At 39.5% G+C, this 19,146-nt stretch overlaps 1 protein-coding gene across 4 annotated transcripts in view; it reads left to right on the forward strand.

Moving 5' to 3' along the window:
* Nucleotides 1-18,463, forward strand: part of si:ch73-105b23.6 (fibrillin-2) — a 33,569-nt gene extending 15,106 nt beyond the window's left edge. For 3 of the 4 annotated variants that reach the window (XM_061910929.1, XM_061910926.1, XM_061910930.1), the window contains 17 exons: nt 1,544-2,132; nt 2,393-2,542; nt 5,523-5,740; nt 6,701-6,776; nt 6,866-7,156; nt 7,972-8,208; nt 8,297-8,449; nt 8,620-8,798; nt 9,040-9,232; nt 9,313-9,432; nt 9,513-9,632; nt 9,755-9,775; nt 9,915-9,976; nt 10,582-10,774; nt 10,977-11,105; nt 11,241-11,373; nt 18,176-18,463. In XM_061910929.1, the coding sequence (XP_061766913.1) occupies nt 1,544-2,132; nt 2,393-2,542; nt 5,523-5,740; nt 6,701-6,776; nt 6,866-7,156; nt 7,972-8,208; nt 8,297-8,449; nt 8,620-8,798; nt 9,040-9,232; nt 9,313-9,432; nt 9,513-9,632; nt 9,755-9,775; nt 9,915-9,976; nt 10,582-10,774; nt 10,977-11,105; nt 11,241-11,373; nt 18,176-18,317 (3,006 nt within the window). In that variant the 3' untranslated portion in view covers nt 18,318-18,463. The remainder of the gene's footprint in view (nt 1-1,543; nt 2,133-2,392; nt 2,543-5,522; nt 5,741-6,700; nt 6,777-6,865; nt 7,157-7,971; nt 8,209-8,296; nt 8,450-8,619; nt 8,799-9,039; nt 9,233-9,312; nt 9,433-9,512; nt 9,633-9,754; nt 9,776-9,914; nt 9,977-10,581; nt 10,775-10,976; nt 11,106-11,240; nt 11,374-18,175) is intronic. The other variant, XM_061910927.1, reaches the window with a different exon arrangement.
* Nucleotides 18,464-19,146: the final 683 nt, after the last annotated feature.

A 19,146-nucleotide genomic window follows, 5' to 3' on the forward strand; every position in this document is an offset into this window, starting at 1 on the left:
CTGCTCCCTTGGACTGGAGTGTGAGTTGCATGCTTTTCTCGTTGTTGTTTCGTAAAATCTTGCACTTTCCGCCCTTTTTGATGATCTCTCTAGGAAAAAACGTTCATCCTTGTCGCGATTTCAAAAATTCGCGCAGCTGAAAACAAAGCAAGTATAAAGCATTTTTTCATCGAGAAAGGCTAAATGGCGCCAAGTACCCGTTGAAAAAAGAGCTAGCTTGACCACCACGCATATTTTAATGAGAAGGACGTGAGCCGAGTTTGACGTCAATAAAATCCAAGCAATCCTGTTACATCCCTACTGTCCCTCAGTCCTTCATGGTAGTATGTCACTCATTTGTGCACATGTTACTTGTTCAAATTAAGTTTAAGCGATAGTTTTCTAATTTAAAATGTATTTAAATTAAATATAAAATATTTTGACAATTTAAAACATGTTAATTTGCTCTATAAATGGTGTCAGTAGTTCACTCGCAGTTTTTTAAATATTTGGCTGCAGGCTCGGAGGTAACCTGTAATACAGCAGCTTTCGAGGATCGAATTGTGTTCGATCCATACTAAACGATCACCTATACAGTAATGTTAGTGGGGCAGCACGGTGGTGGAGCGGTGAGTACGTCTGCCTCGCTAAAAGAAGGTCCAGGGTTCAATCCTGGGCTGGGGATCTTTATGTGTGGTGTTCTCCTTGTTATTGCATGGGTTCCCTCCGGGTAATCCAGCTTCCTCCCACTTCCAAAGACATGCACCTGGGGATAGGTTGATTGGCAACACTAAATTGGCCCTAATGTGTGAATGTGAGTGTGAATGTTGCATGTCTATCTGTGTTGGCCCTGCGATGAGGTTGCGACTTGTCTAGGGTGTACCCCGCCTACTGCCGGACTGCAGCTGAGATAGGCTCCAGCAACCCCCGCAATTCCGAAAGGGACAAGCGTTAGGAAAATGGATGGATGAATGGTAATGTTAGTGAGTTATTGGCAAAATCATTAGCCTTTTTTCATATCGACAAATACATTTATATTTTTTTGCCCGTTGAAAGACTTAAACATGTTAAAGTTGAATAGGTTATTCCTTGCTTTGCACAGTTTCATAATAATCGGTCAAGTAGTTTTTGCATATTCCTTTGCATAATAAACATTAAACAGTTAGATACATAAAATTGACAAAAATATAACAGAGAATAATACCAATATCATTATTTCAAGGATTATATCACATTTTAACACACTTAAGTCACTCAAATATATATATTTTTTCTGATGTAATAAATTATTAGTTTTAGCGTTGTGATAAAATATAAATTTAATACTAGAAAATTAGGTGTTACTTGCTTAGTAGCTTACTGCACAGCAGCCTACTGTAGACATTGGTTGAACCTAAGCGCCCCCTTGGGGCATGTTTCAACAGAAGCACAAAAGCTTGTTCCTAATTGTTTTGTCATGCCTACAAACTATGTACTTTACAATGTTGATGTACATTGCACAGCCATAAAAAGTCACAAATCAATTAAAAAATGCATTAACTAACATATTGTGTATTATTTTCAGACCAACACATTCCAATGCATTCTTGCTACGGATGGAGCACGCTCCTTTGCCCTCCTACAATATGGGGACATGAATTGGGGTCCCGGACAGAGAGAAAATCTTGAGGCTCTCATTGGCTATACAGATGGAAAAAACATCCACATAGAGACCACTATGCCCCCAGAAAACCTGTTTGGTCCAGGGGGGCGATACAGACCACAGCAGGTGAAAGGGCCTTTGGGAAAGTTAGGCCAATTTGTGTATGATTTCAATGAAATCGACAAGTCATATGCAGACCCAGGACTGATGTGCCAGTCATGGGCAATGAAGGAGCCTGAACCTGCTGAATGGACTGAAGGGCTACCCTCGTGTCCTTGTGCTCGCACTCAGGCTCTGGAAGACTTGTCCTTCTTGCAGGATACTGCTAACCATGGAGAAAAGTTGACAACTTTGAGGAATCAGAGATGGGTTGGTGCAGGGGGCCACATCTTCAAGTCAATTTTGTCCCACAAAGAATCAGGAAAAAGATGTGTATATGATCCAGAGGGACCACTGCTGGCAGGTTACAATGAACGTTACTTCACAAGTCGAAGAAACCAAAAGCATATTGGTAATACACGTGACTTTATTGTGTTTTGTTTAACTGGATATTCAAACAAAATTGACAATCAAATGCATTTTGAACCAACATATATGTTTACATTTACATTGTATTCATATCATTTATGCGCTAGGTACTGATTTATAACTGTAATAATGTAAGGATATGAAACTGTCTATGAGTCCTAATGCAGCAAACCCCGACTGTTCATTTGTGCTAATCACTGTTCTTTTTCATGTTATCTCATCTTACCTCCCCCATCGTTTCAGATGAAGATCTCTTACCTTTCCAATGGTGTTGCGTTGAGTCTCCCCTCTGCCACTATTATCTCAGCAAGCGCCCTCTGGACCGTTGCAATGGCTACAGTTGGGTTCGTCTAGAGGGCAGCAAGCCAGCCAGCAGTGCAACAAAGGGAATCGGTAAGGGGTTTTCTTTTTTGTAAATACAGAAAAATAAACCTGTCACTAAACTCACACATTAACTTTGGAAATGTTAACAGAAAAGCACTCGGAGAGCACAAACCTCTGCCAGGCCCTATAACTCAAAATTAAAGAATAATTTTCAATAATCCAGACAGCAGAGGTGGGTAGAGTAGCCAGAAATTGTATTCAAGTAAGAGTACTGTTACTTTAGAGATTTATTACTCAAGTAAAAGTAAGGAGTAGTCACCCAAATATTTACTTGACTTCAAGTAAAAAGTATGTTGTGAAAAAACTACTCAAGTACTGAGTAACTGATGAGTAACCTGTTCGTTTAATGATGATGAGAAACAAATAATGCACAAAAACATAAGAATAGCAATGAACAAATTCAGAGCCAGGAATATCTCTTAAGCAACTAAAAAAATAATATATCAGAATCCGAAATCAGAAATACTTTAATAATCCCAGAGGGGAAAAATATATTATTTAAAAAATATTATTATTAATATGAATATATATTAAAATATATTAAGTAATAGTACATTAAAATAAAAACAATTAAGGCAAATTGAGCCACAATAACATAACAGCACCGTATGCTCTGCAGGCAGAGATTTACGCAAATCATAAACTCTGATAGGTGTGGGCCGCACCTGGGAACACATGTGCACTTCTAATTGGTGTTTGTATGCATGCGTGAGTGTGTGTGTCTCTGTCTGTCTATGAGGCTGCAGTACGTTAATAAATTATACCCAAACTACGTACATTTGACACTGATTCATAGCAGGGAAGCTAACATTAGCCCGTGGTGACAGCCAAAATATCTACTAACGTTACTTATTGCGATGTGCTTCCTCAAATTTGACGTTGAGTTCATGTAAGCTGAAATCTCCACTTGTTTGTGGAAACACATATGACAACGCCCTACATAACTGTTTTTTTGGGTTGTCTGAAGCGTGAACATCGATTTTATGTGGGGCCAGGAGTGTTTGCGTTCGTTGTCGTCCCTGCCTTTGTTGTTGTTGTTTGCCGCTGAAACTTTTTGGGCAGTTAATCATGTGACCGCCTGGCTTTGTTTGATTGGTGAAACCGAGTCGAACGTTACCAGTGACTGCATTTGATTGGTGAAACGCAGGCATGCGATAGATCCTACTTTGAAGGTATGTCTGACGAACCAAAACAAAATAAATGTGTATTAACAGATCGATAAAAATCAGAAGCGAGTAGCGAGCTGAATGAAGGTAAATGGAGCGGAGTAAAAGTAGTGTTTCTTCTGTATAAAAAAACTCAAGTAAAAGTATGTTGCATTAAAACTACTCTTAGAAGTGCAATTTATCCTAAAAGTTACTCAAGTAGATGTAACGGAGTAAATGTAGCGCGTTACTACCCACCTCTCGCACACCCTTTTTCGAATTACCTGGTCCTTTACCCCACCAACTTTTTGAGATGTGTTGCTAACTAACTAAGTAAAATAAACTTTACCCTGTCCATACTCTTCTTGGATAAAATCCTGCTTCACAAAATCCTTGTTACAGCTAGTAGCTAGCGGCCTATGTTGGTCTAACACACTGTGGATGCCGGTTTGCTTTTTGAATCTCTCAAACTACTCATGGCTGACAACAAGTTGACATGCACTAAATGCCTCGCCGAGGCTGCTCGCTGTGTATCACAACGGGCAACAGTTTTTCAACTGGGTCAGAGTTTTTCCATGTTACGCTTGGCCGGTGTTTTTTTCTTGTAACTAAATTAAATGAGCAAAATTTATGAAATGTTGTCGATGAAAACACAGAAACGACACACAATAAAGCACTGAGCAATACAGTGAGCAATGCAAGGGCTAAACGGTGACACGCAGAATGGCAGCATGCCGCTACGGGATAAAACACGGGACAGAACATGCTGACAGTGATGCAGATCACCCCCAAAATCTACTCAGATGTTCCTTATTCCATTTCCTGCAAGTTTTATAAAAACAGCTCTTAACCTTTTGAGTTTGAGCTTTAGTTTTCATTGCACCCCAAAAGTACAACAAGATTTGTTCAGAGTCAACATGTCCAACAGGACTGGAGGCTGATGCGTTGCCACATGGGTGGCACCCCTTAAAGAACAGACAAACCCGAGCGATCAGAGTAATTATGATGAAACTACACATGTAGAGTTTTATGATAAAAACTACACCTCATTATTATATCAGATGCACAAGTATATACTCTCCAACAAGAATGTATATTCCAATAGTTTTTAAATCCTCGTCAATAAACCACCACCATCACGTGGTCAAGGGTGTAGAGTTCCATGGACATGGAATGTCCCCTCTCTGGTGCGGAAGTATTCTAAGCGGGTGGGTGAGATAAAACGATTCAGACTAGGTACTGTCAGTTTAAGTTCCACAACCAAATTTCATAATATGGGTTGGACTTTATTCTATACTATAGAGTTACTGCTGGAGAAATGCTTCGAGTGGGTGTGCGCTTATTACTATACCCAGACTTGTTGCCTGTACATTGGTGGAGTACCCCCTGAATAAGAAGGTTTTAAGACTAGGATTTTGGGTCCGAAGATCAATGTTAGCAATCTGTAACAATGAAATTTGGAGGTGCGTGACTGGGAGGATCTGAGAGTCGGCAATGTTATTCTATTGGACTTCTGTGCAAGCCACGTTTTTTCCCGAAAAAATCTTTGAGTATAAGAATGATCATAAGTGCACCTAGCACTAAGACACCATGGGCTGCAAGGCTGTAATCAATTTTTCAGTTCTATTATCATAACAAATGAAGTAGTTGGTAGTTGCTGAAGCAAACATGAGTATGGGAAGAGATTCGTGAGGCCAAGCAAAAGAAAATAATTTAATTGGCCTCAAAGATGTTCTGGCAAACTGGCCCCAGAAAGGTGAACAGTGGCTTGGCCACACTGGTTACAGACTGCTCACTTCTTGCTGATTAATTTGCTTGACTGTAAAATCAATTATATGTTGCAGCAATGGTGTATGGGAGCCTCCACTTCATCACCTTTGATGGGACAGAATACTCCTTCAAGGCCCTAGGAGAGTTTGTGATTGTGCGGCTGTCTTCCAACACTGGATCTAATATATTCACTTTGCAAGGACAGACTGAGAGGCTACACACAAACACACAAGGGAAAAGTGACTTACCAGTGGTGGTGCGCATGGCTGCCTTCTACCAGGGCATTGGCAAGGTCAGTGCACTTATCCATCCATCCATCCATCCATCCATTTTCTACCGCTTATGTGTATGAAAAAATTAAAACAAAAGTGTGTGTATCAATCCACTGTATTCATGAGATCTTATTCTTTCTTGTGTAGAATTGTATTTTTTCGTCTTCATCTTTTGCAAACTTTTCTGTAGAAAAGGTATGAGTTATGTGTGGGATCTTTCACTCAAAATTACTTCTCAAAATATGTTTCTTTTTTAAAAACAGTACTGTATGTCATCCTAGCCTGAGCAACAGGAAGAAGTGACTCAGTATATACAAACAACAGTTTTCTGATCATATACATCAACTAATAGTGTTGTTTTTTAAATCAAAGGGGTCTGTTTTAGCAGTTTTTTGCTGTTTTCCTGTTATTAAATATTTTTTCTATGTATTACCAACCTCATATATATGATAAACTCATGGAAAGTCAGTTACCATTGCAAAACAATCTGGTCCTGGGTTCTAAGTATAATGCATGTTAAGACTGGTACAACAAGAGGTGGACTCCTGTAGATGGAGCAGAATAGAAAAGTGGACCCAAATGTAGATGATAATCGCAAGTACAAATATGGAAATTAAAAGGTTCTCTTCTAAAAAATAAAAGCCTCTGGAAGCAAGCAAAAAATTGCAGGGCCAAAGTTTTATTTATGTCAATTTATCAATAAATGGAATAGAACTGAACAAAATTTAAGTAAATAATTCTGGTGAACACAAAAATGATAAAAACTATTAGATCACAGATGCTCACTCGCTGTAGAAAAGTGACAAGAAAACCTTATCAAATCAAATTTCTCATTAGGACTCAAGACCGGCTGAGAAGTTTATGTTCCTATTTGGTCCATTAACCAATAAATAGGTCTGACATTGAGGGTCTGGTTGCTGTGATAATCCCAGTAGACAAAACCTGATCACATGTAAACGATGTGTGGCCAATTCTTACAGGTTGAATGGAGATGTGCAGAGAAAGGAAAAGGACTGCGGGTGTTTGTTGATGAAGCTGAAGTATTCATCACTGTTGGTAAATAACAGCACACATTAGATCCAACCTTTACGGCTTATCTCTTTCATGAAATAGATAAACATTTTTGTATGATAAACCTTTTTCAGGTGTAGTGCACGTAGGGGAGAGAGACTTTGCTGTACGCTGTATCTCAGTGGATCGTTGTGCAGCTGTGTACACTGGTGGTCTGCATGTGCTTGTGTGGCGTGTGGAAGGCCACAAACAGTTGGCAGCTATGGTGGAAGTTCCCCAGACCTTTTACAACCGAACTGTGGGCCTAATGGGCCTCTGGAGTTCTAACCGCTCAGATGACTTCCTTATGTCTGATGGCAGGCGCATGTCCTCGCATGATTTCAACCCGCCGTCGGAAGAAAAGCTGCATCAATTTGGGCTGTCTTGTAAGTAAATGTCGACACATACATTCAATTGATTATGATTTTAGAAAATGGATGGACTATGATTTTAAGCCTTATAAGCCGTTGTTCTTTTTATTGATTCAAAAGACAAGTATGAGCAGTTAAACTAATTAGGGATGCACAATATCTGCCGATATCTATACCAAACATCGTCCTCCTTTATTGTAATAGTATTAGACATGAAAAATATATTAAAACTCTGCAACAAACATTTTGCTGCCCTTATTGAAAATAATGCATTGATTGCCGCTATATAGCTCAATTAATGCATTGTTGTTACAGCTGCTTTTTATTCAAACTTTAAATGCTCATATCATATAATGGCCTTTTTAAATTTTGGTCACCAAATCCAGCAGTAGAGTTGCAATGTTGAACATAATTTCTATATTTAACACTAACCTTACAAAACATGGCATGGAACTGTAGCTACTGCGCTGCAGTATGTTGCAGCCACTGTGTCTCTGTTTACGGTATGTCAATCTACATTGAATTGACCATTTACTTCTGGATCTGATCGAACTGGTTATATTTTCTCCCTCAATATTTTAATCAGTAAATTTGTCCCGTATTGAACTTATACTGATACTGATTATAGGATGGGTCTATCTCTTTAACTGATGTCTCATAGTATATCTTATGGGAGACTCTAACTGTATCCCCTTGCAAAGTTATCGCCCATACATTTTCTTCAACTAGTATTTTTTTATTAAAAAAACATGCAATTACTTACATGAATTGGCACATTCAAACAAAAAGAAGAGCTCTACGTGTATTACATTTGACCCATGTGTGTCTAGGGACTGTCCCACAACCAGAGAGCCTGCTGTTTTCTTCGTCTGCACTTGTTCCACTTGAACCAGTCTCTTTCAAAGAGTTGTATGAAGGCTTCAGTCCTGATGTGGTGGTGAAGCTAAGAAAAACCTGCCAAGGCAGCAGGCCGTGTGTCCACGACACCCTCGCATCCGGCAGCTCAGTTCTGGGCCTTCAAACCTTGAATGCTGAAAAACAGTACAAAAATTTGGCCCTAATCTATGGTAATTTCTATACTATTTTCAGAAGATTTAAAAAGTAAGAAACGTCCTTTGACTATATTTGATTGGTTTTGTATGTATGCGCTGGTAGGTAACGCACCTCCAATAGTGACAGAACCTACAATGATCCATGCGGAAGTGAACTCTACAGTTAATATCCGGATCATTGCCCTGGACCCAAATGAAGATCCTATAACCTATTCACTACTCTTCCCAAGACCTCCACAGGCCTCCATTGGCAGTGGTGAGTCATAGTAATTTACTGTTTATGCAAGTTGAACCCTTGCTGCGGGTAGAGCCAAAACAAAATAAACACTGTAATTATTGATGATTTAAAAAAAAAAAGTCACTTGCTATTTGGCCAAAAAGTGCTGTAAATGACTTTCAGACTATTTGCCCCTTTCTCCATTCCAGGTGATGGTTTCTTATCCTGGAGACCCCTTGGCACTGAGCCTGTCCAGCTTACTATTAAGGTCACAGACAGACTCTCCAGCTCATTGTTTACCCCCATTCTGCGAATCTGCAACTGCCTTAATGGAGGGACTTGTCAGTATGACAGCGTCACGGAAAACCATCTTCAGGGAAAGTTCCAGGTAAACCTTTGAGAAATGCCAATGCCTTCAAAAACTAATGTCACTCAAAATTTGGAACTATCAGATTAGGGGTAGCTTCATAGTTCTTTAACCATAGAGTACTGATAAGAATCAATCAACAGACCCAGCTGAATGACCTGAAAAAGAATGCACAAGTTGGTTGCATTGTTTTTGTATGGATATAATGTGTATATCTTGGCATTATCAGGTTTATAGTAGTGTATCTCTGGTAATGTTCCAGGTGTTGGGATGCCTTTGCCTTAAAGGATTCAGTGGGAAGTTTTGCGGAACGGTTGCAGACCCATGCATAGGCAAGCCATGTTACCGAGGGGTGCAGTGCCAATCTGAGTCACACCCGAAAGATTTTACCTGTGGACAATGCCCGGATAATACAGTGACAAACAGAAAGCAGGGATACAAGTGCTTTGAGCATGGTCAGTCCCAAATGAATTGTTATTTTTGATCTATATAATCCGTTTCTCATCTAAGTTTTGCTTTGTGATGTACTTTCCAGACATGTGTATGCCTCCTTTCCCTTTCCCGTGCCACAAAGATGCGATTTGCTCCAGCACAAAACAAAACTACACGTGCACATGCAAGCCTGGCTTTTTCGGAGATGGAATCAATTGTACAGGTACGGAGCCTTAAAAGATGAATATTCTCGCATTGATTTACAGTAATCTAACAGTGCAGCTGTCTCTGTGCGTATTGAAGATATCGACGAATGCGCTGAGCTGTCAGCCTGTCCGAATGCCAAGTTTGAGTGTAAGAACAAACCAGGCTCTGTTGACTGCTTCTGCAGATATCAGGACACAAGAGAGTCTGATGGTTGTGGTATGTGAATACGTATGTCATCATGATATCAGTAAATGCATTTTTGTTTTATTCTTTGTTAATTCAATTACAGTACATGTAGACATTAAATATAATGCAAATGATTTCTTTTTTCTCTTCAGGTGACGCTGGCAATCCTCCAGGTAAGTTTTGAATATTGTTCTATACTGTTTAATTCATGGTGGCCAATGGCCAGTTTCTATGTACATACAGTGGCAGACATGCCCCAATATAGGCATAAGATATTACTACGCAGGTGTTGAGGCTGTTATGTGTCTGCAGGGGGTAATGTGTTCAACGTTTCTGTGGACTGGAGGAGGAACAGAGCAGATGGACTCGAGCAGGTGAGCTCTTTGTGTACAAGTGGTACTTGTCAGTAATCTCTTCCAAAAGTCCAAAGAAGAGCGAATTGTACAAAAAACAAAACTGTCCATTCTGTCGGTCTGGTCTGGACCCCAGGATGCAGATATTAGAAACGACATACAGATAAGAAAACATTTTTTTAAGAGAGAAAAGCAGGTAACACAAAAATAATTTGCATGTGTTGGTGGCAAACAGAGGCAAACAGGAAGTAGAAACAATTATAAGAGCACTTGTTTGTAAATCCAACTAAATACCAGAAACTAGTAATACCTGTCATGTGAGATCATGACATGTAATAGATAAATAAACATTTGACATTATTTTTACCTTAATTGAAGACTTTTGTTGGCAAATACTGCGATGAGCTGAGCTTGTAATGCACAGTTTTTGGTTGTACGACATACAAAGAAAATATCATTCAGAATAGAAAAACTATGGCAAATATTTTCAACAAAAATCTAATCATACAAAAAGAGGGGCATACACAAATCAAGGTATCACTGTGAGCGAAGAAATAATTGTTGGCTACTGACTATTTATATTATTTGTATTTTTCAAAGTAACAAACGATGTATTTTTCCTCCAGCTGGTTGACATCCTGTCCATGGGCTTCCAGAACAAATTCTACAACGCCAGCAGGAAGAATCCAGGACAGAGCTCCGGTCCACGCCTGGTTGAATATCGCATCAACGTGTCCAGTGACACACCGCACTGGTACATCAGGGACTACCTGGCCAGTGTCAGCAGCCACTATGACATCCGCTCCATAGAAGTTGATGGTAAACTGAGGAGATCCCGTTCTTTGAAGACAGCAGTTGTTGTTTTCAAGCTTAGCCGTCCAAGCCAACAATATTCTATTCTATCATTGTACAATAATACACTAAAATATGCTGTTAAACAGTAAAACTCGAATCGCCTCGAAAATACCATGTTGACGAAAGATTTATGTTTCCTACTTGCTCTCTGTCTTCCCACCCACAGATTTGGATGAGTGTAAGGCCAAGGAGGCGGTGTGTGTGCACCCTGCTCTGTGCACCAACACTTATGGAGGGTACAGGTGTGTGTGCAATGGCACAACTGATGTGGATGAAGCCCAGTCCTGTGTACTAAGTGAGTGTCTTTTTAAAAGCAATTTCAAAGCAGATGAATGACAATGAAGCTAATATGTTAGGAAATGTGTGTATCAATAGCTATGTTTGCAGCTATGTTTGCAGCTATGTTTGTCTTTTTTAATCTGAAACTCAGCAGATCGAGAAACATCGAGCAACACAGACCTGGACCTTATTCTTGGCCTAGTTCTGGGTATCGGCATTCCTCTGCTGCTCCTTCTGGCTGCACTTGCTTGTTTCTGTTGCTCTAAGAAGACTGTTAGTGGAGAGTAAGTAACGCAAACTGCACATGCTCACCAAAAAACATAACAATAGGCCTAAAGGTCTAATGCATATATTTATATGGATACATGTATATTAATTTATATACATATATATATATATATATATATATATGTATATATATATATATATATATATATACATATATACATATATATATATATATATATATGTATATATATATATATATATATATACATATATACATATATATATATATATATATATATATGTGTAGATATGGATGGATGGATGGATATGTATATACACACACGTACACACACATTTATGTGTGTGTGTATATATATATATATATATATATATATATATATATATATATATATAGATACATACATATTAAACCAACATAACAACAGAGTAATAGCTCAACAATGTATTTTGTTTCCAACCACAACAACATTACAGCAACACATACACATGCACATACAAATACACGCACACACACACACACATACACACGCACACACCCACACAAACGCGCACACACAAGTCTTGTTGGTGCACAGCTGATTAGTGATCATGAGCAGGTGAGTGTCTTGATGGCCAATCAGAGACGGCGCTCAGGCCTGAGTGGTGGAGCCAAACAGGAAGTGAACTCACTTCCGTATGATTGTGTGACGCGTCCTCCTCCTCCTCATTAGGCCGCCTGCAGACGAGCCTTGCTGCAAGAAAAGCTTTGTCTATCGGTCTGGTCGCTTTGCAGCTCCTTTCCTCCTGCTCGCTCCTCGCTCTCTCAGTCGGTCACGTCGTCGTTGTGCGCTCCTTTGCCTCTACTCCTCGATCTCTGCTTCAGTCTCTCCAACTCCTTCTGCCTTGATCGCTCCTCCTTCTCCCCTTTCATACAGCATCAGGAGAAATGTTAATTGTTTCCCGGTGTGTGACCCACGCACCTGAATTAGATTGTGACGGTGTCGCCCCCAGCAAGCCCCGCCTCTCCGCTCCGTCGCATCCTCCGCCTCCTTGCCGTCAGCTTGGGCAGGGCGGCGTGCCCTGCCCGGCCCTCGGCCTATCGGCTCCGTCTCTCCACTATGAAGTACTGTAAATTAAATTTTTAATTTTTCACTGTTTGTTGTATTTTTGTTGCGATTCACTTGATTGTTCACTATGTCAATCGAAAGGGGGGTGTGACATTCATATTTTCTCAATATTCAGTGTTTTATCGTTCATTGAAAAAAATTAAATTCCATTATGTTTTTTAAGGCTGCCTCTCAACACATTTTTAGCATTCAATCAGACATTATTGTGAGGTTTTGTATTAGTGTTCCTAAAAATAAATAAACGGCCCCCAGACACATTTTTTTCTCTAAGTGTGGCCCCCGAGTTAAAATAATTGGCCAGGCCTGAACTATACTAAGTCTTTCAGTGGTTGGGATCTGCACTTCTGGATGATATACCAGTTAATATGGTAATGTAATTAGTTACTATGGTAATCTACATCACAGCAGCACAGACGAGGTACTAAGCAGTATGGCCGGAAAGAGTTTCCACGGACAACGGAAGGAGATTTTCACAGCAAAGTTCTAAAGCTTAGTGATATATCACATCTATCAGATTGTAGGTGGGTTTATTGTGTACCCTTCGCGTTAATTTTTTACTGTTTATTGCATTTTAGTTGCGTTTCATTTGATTGTAAACTTTGTCGATAGAAATGGGGTGTGACATCAATATTTTGTCAATATTCAGTGTTTTATTCTTCATAGAAAAAACTTAAATTCCATCCCGTTTTTTAAAGCAGTCTGTCAACAGGTTTTTAGCATTCAATCAGACATCATTGTGGAGGTTTGCATTAGTGTTCCTAAAAATTAATAAATGGCCCCCAGACACACTTTTACCTCTAAATGTGGCCCCCGAGTCAAAGTAATTGCCCAGGCCTGGTGTACAGGCTGAGTCCTGACCAAATGACTTGACTAAAATACAAAAAACAATGTTGTGTGCTTGTGGGAGGACATTTAGATGTTAACTGGCTGTCCAGCATTGCTGTCGGGAGGTGGGGGGCATGGTCGGGGGAGGGGTGGGGAGTTGTGGTTGGGGGGCGGGTGGGGCGTGGTTAAGATGGGAGGAGAATATTTACCGCATACTTCCCAACCCTGTCGGATTTACTGGGAGACTCCCGAAATTCAGCGCCTCTCCCGAAAACCTCCCGGGACAAATTTTCTAACGAAAATCTCCCAAAATTCAGGCACCCCCTCCAGCTCCATGAGAACCTGACTCAGCAATGTTGTGACCCTTTTAAACAGGACAATACTGCCATCTACTGTACATAGAATAGAATAGAATGTAAATATATTCTACATTTAAGTGCAGTCAAGGAACATGCATTAGGGAGTCTGTTCTGAAGCCCACAGTAAAGAGGCGTAACTTCGTCACGTCGCCTGGTTATTGACTCCAACCCAATATATTACACCGTCGATGAGCAAAATGAAGAAGTACGCTTGCAGGTTTCAAAACGATTGGAAACACGGATTTTAGTTTATCCAGGAGAGTACAAAGGGGAAGGGGTATGTTGCCTGTAAATTTTGTAGAACAGACTTCTCCATTGAACACGGGGGGCGAACGGATATACTCAGTCATGAGCGGTCAGCAAAGCACAAAACGTCCGCAGCGCTGCATCGTTTACAACCCAGTATTATGGGCCACCTCGCAAAATAAAGACCCGATGGTGTAACTTATGCTGAGACAAAGATGGCTACGCTGATAGCTGGAAACAACATCCGGTTCTCATTCGCTCGCCAATACGCAAATGACAGAACAAAGGTTACTCAAATAGTGAAAGGTAAGTGTTGTTGTTGTTTTTTAGTAACCAACAAGCACACAACATTAGTAGAACAACTGTGTTTTTATTACTGTGTATTTGACAAGTGCTGTCGGAAATTCAACTATTTATTTCATTTATATATATAATAAAATAAATATATATAGCTAGAATTCACTGAGAGTCAAGTATTTCATACATATATATATATATATATATATGAAATACTCGAGTTGGGAGAATTATACTCCTCCCCTCTTAACCACGCCCCCCGCCCCAACCACGCGCCCAACCACGCCTCCGCCCTACCCCCGACCACGTCCCCCACCTCCTGAAATCGGAGGTCTCAAGGTTGGCAAGTAATACTTGACTTTCAGTGAATTCTAACTATATATATATATATATATATATATATATATATATAGATATATATATAGATATATAAATAAAAGAATACTTGAATTTCAGTGTTCATTTCTTTACACATTTACACACACATAACACTCATCTCCTCATTGTTGAGTTAAGGGTTGATTTGTCCATCCTTGTTTTTCTAACCATATGCATGTACAGTAGATGGCAGTATTGTCCTGTTTAAGAGTGTCACAACATTGCTGTTTGGCAGACGACTGCTTTACGGTAAACGACAACGGACTGCTGTTGTTGTGTGTTGTTTTACCGCGCTGGGAGGACGTTAATGAAACTGCCTAACAATAAACCCACATAAGAAACCAAAAACTCGCCCTCGATCATTCTACAGTTATAACGTCATTGGGCAGACACGCTCTTTATACACGTCACTCAAGTCCGCATGGAGCTGGAGGGGGCGTGGCCTCCAGCTCCGCCTGAATTTCAGGAGATTTTCGCGAGAAAATTTGTCCCGGGAGGTTTTCGGGAGAGGCGCTGTATTTCGGGAGTGTTGGCAAGTATGAGCATTGCACAAGTAAACACGCTGCAGGACTGCTTGCATCAGAGATTAAAGTGTATGACACATTTTGGATGCATGCTGATGCAATCCAATACTTGGTTGTTGTTATTTTTCTGCTAATATTAGATGGATATCAATATCGAATAGGGACACCCTTAGTAGATAAGTAATAAATACATGTTAAATTTTCAAAAATAAATGTCCGAATGCCATCATCTAAAATATGGAACTGTATGAAATATATAAATATTTATAATATGATGATAGCATTGTAAAAGATAGATTTATTCAGTATCTGTTTGTGACGTGCATCATACTGTGTCCTTGTACCCAGCATGTGTACAGATGTACGGCATCTGGGCCAGGTGTTAGAGACACATAATCCCCTCGATGACTGGCCCGATTTCTGCGCACATTAGACCCTATGGATATAATATAGGGGGATGCTCTGGTATTGTGGGATTACAATGTTAGATTAGAGAGAATTAGTAATATATTTTAAGGGGAACTGCATATTTTAGGGAGTTTTGTTGATCATTCATGATCCCTATGTAAGAGAAGAACACGTATGTTCTTATTTTTTTATGTATTCTCAATAGTAAAAAATTCGATCATAAGTCTGCTTACAATGGAGCCTATGTAAGTCACTCCATTCTGCCTATAAAGCGCTTGGAAACATCCAAACACGTCCATTAACGTTTCATATACATGCTGTTAGTATATATGTAATGTAGTAACAGGCACATTTATAATAACATTTATTATTTACTAGGGCTGTCAAGTGATTCTTTTTTAAATCACATTAATCACACTCAAAACCTGTGATTAATGATGGTTAATTATTATTTGCTTGCATAAATAAAATTTTCCTAGGAAATATTTGGATACTAATGCAATTTGGCAGTGAGAATGTCATACAGGAAGACGTTTTAAATGTTTAACTGAACTGCAAGTCATTGATGTTTACAAAACTTGGTGAAAATAAGTATAGTAAAAATAAGTGCACATTTTGAAAATCTTGGCAGTTTTTAATTTTTTTGCAAACAATGTACAGTTACTAAACAATAATGTTGTAAACATACTCATAAACAACTTAACGCAATATTAAGTTAAAAAGTACCACTAATAGTCTCACACACACACTACGTGTGGTGAAATTACCCTCTGCATTTGACCCATCCCCTTGTTCCACCCTCCGGGAGGTGAGGGGAACGATAAGCAGCAGCGGTGGACGCGCTGGGAATCATTTTGGTGATTTAAAGGCCTACTGAAATGAGATTTTCTTATTTAAACGGGAATAGCAGGTCCATTCTATGTGTCATACTTGATCATTTTGCGATATTGCCATATTTTTGCTGAAAGGATTTAGTAGAGAACATCAACGAGAAATTTCACAACTTTTGGTCGCTAATAGAAAAGCCCTGCCTGTACCGGAAGTATGTGCGCGTGACGTCACTGGTTGCAGGGCTCCACACATATTCACATTGTTTATAATGGGAGCCACCAGCAGTATGATCAATTCGGACCGAGAAAGCGACAATTTCCCCATTGATTTGAGCGAGGATGAAAGATTTGTGAATTACGATATTGATTTAGGGCTATATAAGTAAACATTGATTGATTGAAAAAAAAAGCGACGGCTCCAGGCGGCGGCAGTGTGAGCGTTTCAGATGTAATTAGACACATTTACTCGGATAATTCTGGAAGATCCCTTAGCTCATGGGTGTCAAACTCAAATACAGAGTGGGCCAAAATTTTAAACTGAACAAAGCCGCGGGCCGAGGTTGACCAAATTAACCTTTTAATAGGGACCCAAACAAGTTTTGCATTGAATATTGAACAAGCAAGGTTTATATAACTTTATAGTGACATGCAAAATCGAGTTTAAAATAGTAATAATAATTTAAAAATATCAATTGCGTATAAAATAAAATTTAAATAAAAATTGAATGCCTCTTTTCGGCGGTGGGGTTGAGGTGGACGGGGTTTGGTGATAGCGGGGGGTGTATATTGTAGCGTCCCGGAAGAGTTAGTGCTGCAAGGCGTTCTGGGTATTTGTTCTGTTGTGTTTATGTTGTGTTACGGTGCGAATGTACTCCCGAAATGTGTCATTCTGTTACAGCGGCGGGCCAGCTGTAATGTTAATTTGATATTGCCTCAAGGGCCAAGTGAAATTACACGGTTTGGCCCGCGGGCCAGAGTTTGACACCCATGCCTTAGCTGCTTATTGTTTTAATAGTGTTTTAGTGAGATTGTAAAGACATACCATGAGGTCGGATGGCTGCGGTGAACACGCAGTGTCTCAGAGAGAAGTCTAGGAGCCAAGCTCACAGCTGCCTTTTTTGACAGCTACTGCAGGAGGAAGTCCCATAATCCACTGATTTCTCCGGTAAGACTTAAATATCACAATTTTCCCATCCCAAAGACATGCTGGTTGACGTAGAGAAAACATGTTCGCTTGACTGCTCTGCTATAACAACAAACAAAGAATCACTGGCTGTGTCTCAGTGCTAAAGACAGCTGCAATCCACCGCTTTTCACCAACAGCATTGTTCTTTATAGTCTCCATTATTAAATGAACAAGTTGTAAAAGATTCAGCAACACAGATGTCCAAAATACTGTGTAATTACGCCATGGACGGAGACGACTTTTAGCCGTGTTCAATGCTGCCATAATATGTCCCCTCCAACACGTGACGTCACACGTACACGTCATCATTCCGCGACGTTTTCAACAAGAAACTCGCGGGAAATTTAAAATTGCAATTTAGTAAACTAAAAAGGCCGTATTGGCATGTGTTGCAATGTTAATATTTCATCATTGATATTAAAACTATCAGACTGCGTGGTCGGTAGTAGTGGGTTTCAGTAGGCCTTTAACCCCCAATTCCAACCCTTGATGCTGAGTGCCAAGCAGGGAGGTGATGGTCCCATTTCTATAGTCTTATGTATGCATTTAAAAACTTTAGCCAAGTTGTCTCCAATGAACAAATACATGTGAAGCACATTCCTCCAAACCATTGCAACTTTTTAGCACCAACGCTTCTTGTGTGTTAAAGTAAAATGTGACATTTTTTTTTCCTTTCAGTCTGCCTCACCTGTTAACAGACAACGTACAAGAAGCACACAATCCTCCACCCTTCAACTACTCGGACCCTGCTCTGCATTACATGACCCACTGCAGCCCCCGCATCATAGACAACATCACACCCCGGCAACGCCACACATAACCCACGCCGAATCTACACCTGCACATGGATGTAAAGTATTTTTTTTCTAAAAAACACACACATGCGCACGGAAATCCATGTTCTACAGGGACAAGATCAATGACTGTTATTTATAAGATGAGAAACAGTAAACCATGATGACTTTTGATTGCTTTTTTTGTCAATTATTTCCACTGATTAAGGAATATGTCAGTCGTATTCGACTGTTTGACTCCACCTGATGCCGCATACCTGGCATCAAACTGTTGCTTTATGTTCAAAAATTTAAATTAGCGCTGTCAGCAATTTTTTTGTGTAATCACATTAATCACACTTCATAATTTGGATTAGTCATGGTAAATTACTTACTTGCATTATTTAGTTAACTTTAAAAAAGACACCAATAATTTGACAAGACTTAACTGTACAAACGTTTATATGATTCACTATTTGAATGATATACTTAATCTTCATTTATTCGCTCAAAAGTTGGTCACAGTTGTATCTAAAGTCACATTTGGGTTTATTTTGAGGTGGCATTTACCAGCGTTTCAGTTTCCTCACGCATCTCTGCACTGAGGAATGTTTTGACCTGATCACTTTCACGTAAAAATTCACAGTTAAGGTAAAAAAAGCATGTGCGCTCAAAATTGTGCATGATTAATCTAAGTTTATTTGCAATTAATGTGCTATTTAAAAATTATATCATTGTATTCATCTTAATCACATACATTAACATGTTAACTTAGCCCTATTATGGAGCTAAATGGGAAACCCTTTTAATTGGCAGGTTTTGATCAATCATTAACACGCTTAAGTATAGTGTGACGTGAAGTGAATTATATTTATA

This window comes from Nerophis ophidion, linkage group LG09 (genome assembly GCF_033978795.1).
Source record: "Nerophis ophidion isolate RoL-2023_Sa linkage group LG09, RoL_Noph_v1.0, whole genome shotgun sequence".
Taxonomy (NCBI): domain Eukaryota; kingdom Metazoa; phylum Chordata; class Actinopteri; order Syngnathiformes; family Syngnathidae; genus Nerophis; species Nerophis ophidion.